This window comes from Penaeus chinensis, chromosome 32, assembly GCF_019202785.1.
Source record: "Penaeus chinensis breed Huanghai No. 1 chromosome 32, ASM1920278v2, whole genome shotgun sequence".
In the NCBI taxonomy this organism is placed as follows: Eukaryota; Metazoa; Arthropoda; class Malacostraca; order Decapoda; family Penaeidae; genus Penaeus; species Penaeus chinensis.
The window spans coordinates 18,317,238-18,324,737 of NC_061850.1; the positions used below are offsets into that span (position 1 = coordinate 18,317,238).

Consider the following 7,500-nt stretch of genomic DNA (forward strand, 5'->3'; position numbering starts at 1 on the left):
TTTGCATAAGCTGTTTAGTTTCTATCGAGAGCTTGCTGGAGCTTTGCTTGACGTTCTTACCACCTACTTCAAGTGCAGCTTTCTTTGTTATGTCACTGAACTGTTTGTTGATTTGGTCAATGTTGAGATCTTCGTTGCTGAGAAGTGAATATCTGTTTTGGATGATAGATTCTGTCGCTCTGGTCTTCACGTTAGCTAAATTTGGCTGCGGTTTTCGTATGAGTTTGTTTCTTTCCATTCTGAGGTGTAATTTAGTTTCGCCTCTGACCATTCTATGGTCGCTTCCAACATTTACTACATTTATAATCACACTTTTTACTATATCCGCTCTAGTTTTTTTTTCGGAGAATGTATTCATGATATTGAGTGATCGAGCCTCCGCAAAATCGACTATCATTTGCCCCTGTCATTCATGGTTCCTATTCCGTGATTCCCCACTACGGTTTCTCCTTTTGTCTTTTTACCTATTTTGCCATTAAAATCTTCCATAATTATTGTGAAATGGGTTTTTACTCTCTCGCTGGCTAAATGAATAGCTTCATAGAAGCTCTCTATTTCTTCATCACTGGCTGCAGGTTGGAAAATAGATTTGAACAATCTTTAAGTTGTACCTATGGTTTAGTTTTATTGTTACTGAAGTCACTATTTCGCTTATTCTATAGAATTCCACGATAATCTTTTCTAAGCGTTTGTGAACTAAGAAACCTACCCCTAATTCCTCCTTGTTACCCCTGGAGTTTACCTCTCACATAAAACACGTGTCTATCATTTAATATCTTCTGCTCTTCGCCTGGTCTTCTAACTTCACGGAGTCCTACAACATCCCATTTAATGAAAGAGTTCTTCAAGTAATGCTAGTAAGTCGGATTCAGTTCTCACAGTCCTTATTTTGTATGTGCAAAGGTTCATTAATGTAGGCCGGCCTGTCTTTAACCGGAGATTTTTAGCACCCTCTGCTCCGGAGCGATCCCGATCGCCGCCGTAACCAGAGGCTCCTTCGAACCCGGGGAATGAAGGCCGTTGCCCTGTTTGTGCAGTCTTGGTCTTTGATTGAGAGGTTGACAGCCGAGTTACCCCCACCTCCTGGCTTATGTGTATCTTGGTGGGAGGGGGAGTAGTTTAGCCTGGATGCCACGGATAATCCCTCCAGCAGGGTTGGCCCTGTGGACTTATGAGCAGCAACGCACGGGCCTGCTGACTACACCAGGGTATACTCCCGTGAGCATGGGATTGAGTGTCAGAAGTGCATATATGTGTGATTATATTTTATACACTGATTTCATTTACCCGCACATGCCCCAAGTGCTACGCATAAGTTCATTTTCGTGCACATGCACATGCAAGCATACACCTTTACATATGCTCCTATGCATATGATATGCATACATACTCCTACATTATAAACAAGTACACATGTACATGCTTACACCTATATAGACACATGCGCATGCATACGCACCCACATATATGCGAACACACACATGCGTACATATCTTGTACACGTACTTATGACCATACATTCACGCATATATATAGCCATATATATGCTTATATATGCTTATATATACATTTATGAATACACGTTAGTGTTCATTCACAAATATATGTATACACCCGTATATATACATATACACATACACACACATACACATACACATACACATACACATACACATACACATACATACACACATGCACACACATATACATATATGTATATCTACATACATAAACATGTACGCATATATAGACACACCTATACATATACATACAAATGCACATACACTCACATACATATATATATACACACACACACATGAATATATATACACACATATGCACAAATATACATATATAAGTATATATACACTTGTATAACCTCATGTACAAGCACGGGAACATGCACATACATCTTGTACTCTTACCCCTAACTACATATAGTTGTACGGACATAAGATCCAAGGCAGTTCTTTGTCGCTTGCGATCTCGTTCTGGCAACTCCTGCGACGCCGCTGGTGCCAGACTGTATCGGTGTTTGCCGTTCCTTTGGATCCATCAGCTGCGTGGAGAGAGGGAGCCTACTGCTTGGCAAGAGCTTGCTCCTCGCATTCTTTCGCCCAGGCATTGACTCTACCTATACGGGAGTGGGTAGAGACAGTAATGCCATAGTCAACATCGACTGATGGGTGGCCTTATTCACACACACAGACACACGCATATGTTTTTATATATATACATATATATACATATATATATATATATATATATATATATATATATGCGTACATACTTTTCTTGAAGTCAAATATAGTTCATTGTGGCAGAAAAAAATATGTATATAAATACAAATCAGTAATTTAATTATGGTTTTGTTTATATGTATATGTATGTATGTATATGTGCACACACACACACACACACACACACACACACACACACACACACACACACACACACACACACATATATATATATATGCATTTTGATTTCTTTAAACGAGTTTCTTTGCTCAAATATAGTTCATTGTGAGAAAAAAACATAAATGATTCAGAGAATCAGGGACTTGACAGCGCAAGAGAAATCCAAGGTCAAGGAAACATTTGTTGAGCCTCGAGAGTTTATTTGCTTTCCCTCCCCTCCCCCTCTCGCCCGAGTGCGATCTCGAGAGTTGGGACTCGAAGTCTGGGGTTAGAGGATGACTTGACCCTCTGGAGGCTTTGCACGCCTCTTGTGGGGACGTTTGTGGAGAGACTTGGGCCTTCCGTTCTCGGCCTGTCCCCCTCTCTACTCTTCTGTTCTCTTTGCACTCTCTCTGTTGTTCCATCTTCCCTAAAGAGAGGTGCCCTGCGTGCTGTCTAGCAGCGGAAGTTGTTGACACGCCTTCCGCTGCAGAGCCGCCACTTGGACTTGTTTGCCGCAGCTCAAGCGAGCGCACTTGGCAGCGCATGCTAGCGACGTTCGCTGTGTTGGGATCCTCAAGGGTGATCACTCGGTTGCCAAGCCCACACTTGCGCCTTTCAAGTTGGCCGAGGCCGCCCTCCGTGTCCCCTGCGGCGCCGTGGCCACGCCTCTGGTCGAACCACATGCCAAAGTCGCATCTTGGCATTTGCAGCGGGTTCTGCGAGGCGGGTGGGCGTCGCGCGAGGAGCTGTGGCTGTTGAGGGCGCCTCCGTGGCGCTTGTCGACGGGTCCAAGTGTAATCGTCCGTTTCGAAGGACCTGTTTTCCAATGTCTCGTATTGGATTTTGTGAGCACAGGTGGGGTCGGTATTGTCCGTTATACGAGGACCTTTACCGTCCTGTCAATCCTGCAGGAGACTATTCATGCAGGTTCTGATGTAAGCGTCCATGTCCTATGGACCTGCCTATCCAAGGTCGCGTCTCGGATTTCTCTCGCTGACGGGTCGAGGAGTCACGAGGCGTTAGATCGGGACCTGATGCGTCCGTCCCCTCCAGGACTGCTTGGTGCGAGCCTGGACGTCGAGCTGATCAGCCTTGGCGATGCCCCCGGACAGTCGTCTGTCTGAGAAATCAGGAGAAGAAACGTTAGATCACGGTTTGGCCTCAGACGAGAGGTGCGCATGGCATGGCAGACGCAGCACAGGTGCGTGCGTTCTGTTGGCTTTTGCAGAAGCGCGCCAGGACGGTCACGCCCGAAGGAATACTGACCTGTGACTTGAGGGGCAGCCGGCGTGTTGGTGTTGTTCGGAGGTGGCTGCGGTGAGTCTCCGGAGGCCCATGCGTTGTCGCGGCCTCCTTGGAGCCCCTCCTTGTCAGGAAGTGACAAGGAGGGGCAGCTTCCACTCCCCCATTGTCGCTCTCCACCGATGTAGAGCGTCAGCATCTCCGCTGAAACACCTGCGGGCGAGGTTGGAGGATTAGCATGAGGAGGAACTGATGCGGTTTACCGTTCACTCATTTCCATGGCAATCTAACGACTCATATAAACACCTGTGCGTGTATATATCTATTTCTGTAACAATATATCTGTTCATCCATCTATATATACACATATACATGTGTGTGTGTTATATATATTATATATATTGTTTATGAATATATATATATATATGTATATATTGTATACATATGTATATATATACATTGTGAATATATATTATATATATGTATATATTGTATACATATGTATATATATACATTGTGAATATATATTATATGTATTGTGTATATATAGATATATTCACACAGACACGTATGGAATTTCGTCTCTCTTTACCTTTCAATTCGACGAATCTCTCGTTCCTCCGATGACGAAATCGCTCCTGCCGGGTCAACTGCAGAGCTCGTCCACCGATATCCCGTGTGCGTGTCATGGCGGGCCTTCAGGGAAAAATAAGACAGGTCAGTATGCTTTCGAAGGCTCTCTGCTTTCGGTTTCTCCTCAACTCGAAATATAGTCTTTCATCAAACGCCTTGGCAAGTAATTGTGGGACTCCCAGTGACGTCAGACTGACATGACGTCACGGCAGCCTGGTAAGCTTCCATAGGCGCCGTGTGAATGCTGTCTTTAAACATCTGCTGAATACCAAAATATAAATAACTGAACTTTAACGTCCGCGATTTTAGGATGTGAAGCTTTCCCAGGTAAAACAGACTATAGATTGAGTGTCGAGCCGAGAAAGCAATACAAAAATGCGTTAAGTATGTTATTACAAGATGGTCACACTGGCGCAAACTTACCGTTGGGCACGCCAGTGTAAAGGGAGCCTCAAACTGGTTAAGTGCAGTTGTAGAATCCCTTGCATCGACAACACGACCACGATGCTAGGCAGTTTAGCTCCGAGTAGTACCGAAGAGGAGACCGGCGCCATTATATAGGTCGGCCCGAGGAATCGCTGCCAGATACTATTAGACTGAGATTTTTGAAAGGAAAATATAATACAAAGACCAATTCGGTCTCGCTGCAGAAGTACCTATCTTAAGTGCATCTCTATGGAATGTAATTTAGATATAAAAGGCATCGTTATTTTGATCCATTTAAACTAATTTCAAAGAATGATGCAATCGTCAAGGGAAACCCCCTTCGGGACGCTGGCACGAGCGAGCGTAGTCAGGCTGGAGACGGTTGAACGTTTTGGGTTGGAATGCGAGGCCGAGACGATGTTTCTGTTGTCTGATGTCTGAGGTCATACTGAAGGCTGAAAAAAAATGTGTGTGTGTGTGTGTGTTTGTGTGTGTGTGTGTGTGTGTGTGTGTGTGTGTGTGTGTGTGTGTGTGTGTGTGTGTGTGTGTGTGAGTGAGAAAGAGAGAGAGAGAGAGAGAGAGAGAGAGAGAGAGAGAGAGAGAGAGAGAGAGAGAGAGAGAGAGAGAGAGAGAGAAAATTTATTAGTGTCTTTTTCGGGTAACAATGATAGGTTTGACAAATAGGGTGAGGACTCGGACCCCTTAGTAACAGTACTTAGGGGACTAAGCCTTGGCATGGAAGTTGTTCAGGTGTCCTAAGCACTGTTTTTGGCTTCGTGTTTCTCCTTTAGCGCTTTTACTGAGGAGGATTTATGCATTGTGTCTGCGAGACTGGGATGGTTGTATATTTGTTTTTCTGCCTGTCTCTGTTTATTTATGTATCTGTTTATCCATTTACATCTGAGAAGGAATGAGAGATGCACATATACATACACACACACACACACACACACACACACACACACACACACACACACACACACACACACACACACACACACACACAGTCGGAAACACACACACGAGTATATGCACGTATACACACGCACATATAAATAGGAAAATGTTCAATAAAAGACCATAATCCACAATATACGGCAAATGGACTCATTGAAGAACACGACAAAGTTACATTTGGAGATTCTTTGATTAATCTATTACTGCCTTGAAAGAACCTTACCGTTACATAACTACTGTAATCCATTTGCTAATAAATCAAAATAATGAATGTGATGTCTCGGTATCTAAAATAGAGTTTGGTGCTGCTCTCACCAAAAGGTATTCACATACAGTTAGAACTTAGTGTACACTGCAGATGATGAAGCTAGATTGCTTAGAAATATCCTAGTTAATTCTGTTTCATGTTTGTGCAGGTCATGAGAAAGGAGTACTGTCACTGTTGGGCAGCAAATCTTATTAGTTTATTACCAAAAGCCTTTGTAAAACCTTTGAGAAAATTAAACCAGGCAGGCTGGCAGACAGAACCGAAAACGTAAGGTCGCCAAAGGTCTGTAGATTTCCCGCGGGAAAAGGTATACAAGATGGCATACATTTCTCGAGCCTTTGAAATCTACTTTCGGTATTGCAAACAGGCAAGCAATGATATGTGCATTAACAGGGTGTCTATTAAGGTGGGTAAGTGTGTGCTTGATCTTTCTTGTGTCATAAAAGTGAACTGTCCAAATCTCGAGTCATGTGCCATACGCGTGGCATGTCTGGAAATGCATTTCGAAGTGCTTCGCCGAGCTCTTTGATGGAAATAGTTGTGGGCTTCTACACGCATGACCTGCGAGTCCTTAGCATTTTACATGATGGAAAACAGCTCGGCCTCTTCTAAACTGTCGCCCACACCTCTCTCCAGTGCCCAAGAACTTACAAGTTGTTTCATATGCGGCGGTTCTAGGATTATGAAATTCTGCATGAAGTGTTAAGAAAATCCCCTGCTTCAGATCGCTTGATGGCTGCCACGCCCTTTGTCCAGCCACTCCGCCTGCGAGGCAGAGTAGCTGAGTCCTATGCTGCAGTAGGACGGACGTTCATGGATGGGACATGTATGTGTAATATATATCACGCATATTATATATATATATATATATATATATATATATATATATATATATTTATTTATTTATATATATATATATATATGCAATATTAATGTGAAATATATAAATGTGTAGGTGTATATGTATGTACGTATATATGATGTAAATATTATGTGAATATGTATATATGATGAGTATGTATGTATATGTTATGTATATATATGTATAGTATATATGCACATATACTTGAGTGTGTTTATTATATTATATGAATTGCATATTTATGTCCATTGTATATTATCATGTTTATTTATAAATTCATCTGTATTTCTGTATCTATATATGTATGTGTCTAATACATAAATACATGACTGGGTTTCATTTTATGTTTTATTTCCGTTACTATAATTGTATTTTCGTTCATATATATGGGCAAAATAGTATTAATAATGAAAATAATAATATATGTAAAATGTGTCTATATATATAATATGTGCGCGCACACACACACACAAATATAAATTTATATTGCATTTATGTATTATATGTTTTATAGATTTTATAAATATTTTACCATATATATATTTATCTATATTTGTATATACGTGACTCCGTTTCATTTCATATTTTTATGCACGTTGTTGTAGACCCTATTTGTATTGTTTTATATATATGTATTTATATTTATATATACTTTTCTATAAGTGTCTGAGGTTTAATATTGTTCATTGTGACAGAATATACTTATTAAG

The 7,500-nt window shown here is 41.6% G+C and overlaps 2 protein-coding genes across 2 annotated transcripts in view; one reads left to right on the forward strand and one right to left on the reverse strand.

The window, feature by feature from the left end:
• The window catches only part of LOC125042457, a 42,695-nt gene that overhangs the window by 17,812 nt on the left and 17,383 nt on the right, over positions 1-7,500 (forward strand). The gene's annotated exons all lie outside the window — the stretch shown is intronic.
• Positions 3,382-4,792, reverse strand: LOC125042585. Its single transcript, XM_047638314.1, has 4 exons — positions 4,701-4,792; positions 4,237-4,340; positions 3,669-3,857; positions 3,382-3,522 (listed from the first exon to the last, which is right to left on the reverse strand). The coding sequence occupies exons 1-4, from the start codon at positions 4,763-4,765 to the stop codon at positions 3,422-3,424; spliced, it is 459 nt and encodes a 152-aa protein (XP_047494270.1). The 5' UTR covers positions 4,766-4,792; the 3' UTR covers positions 3,382-3,421.

Coding starts and splice junctions, on each gene's coding strand:
- LOC125042585 (XM_047638314.1), bottom strand. CDS start 4,765: ATGCAAGGGATTCTACAACTGCACTTAACCAGTTTGAGGCTCCCTTTA. Junction 3,858..4,236: donor GAGATTCGTCGAATTGAAAG/GTAAAGAGAGAC, acceptor CCTCGCCCGCAG/GTGTTTCAGCGGAGATGCTG. Junction 3,523..3,668: donor GGCTGCCCCTCAAGTCACAG/GTCAGTATTCCT, acceptor CTGATTTCTCAG/ACAGACGACTGTCCGGGGGC.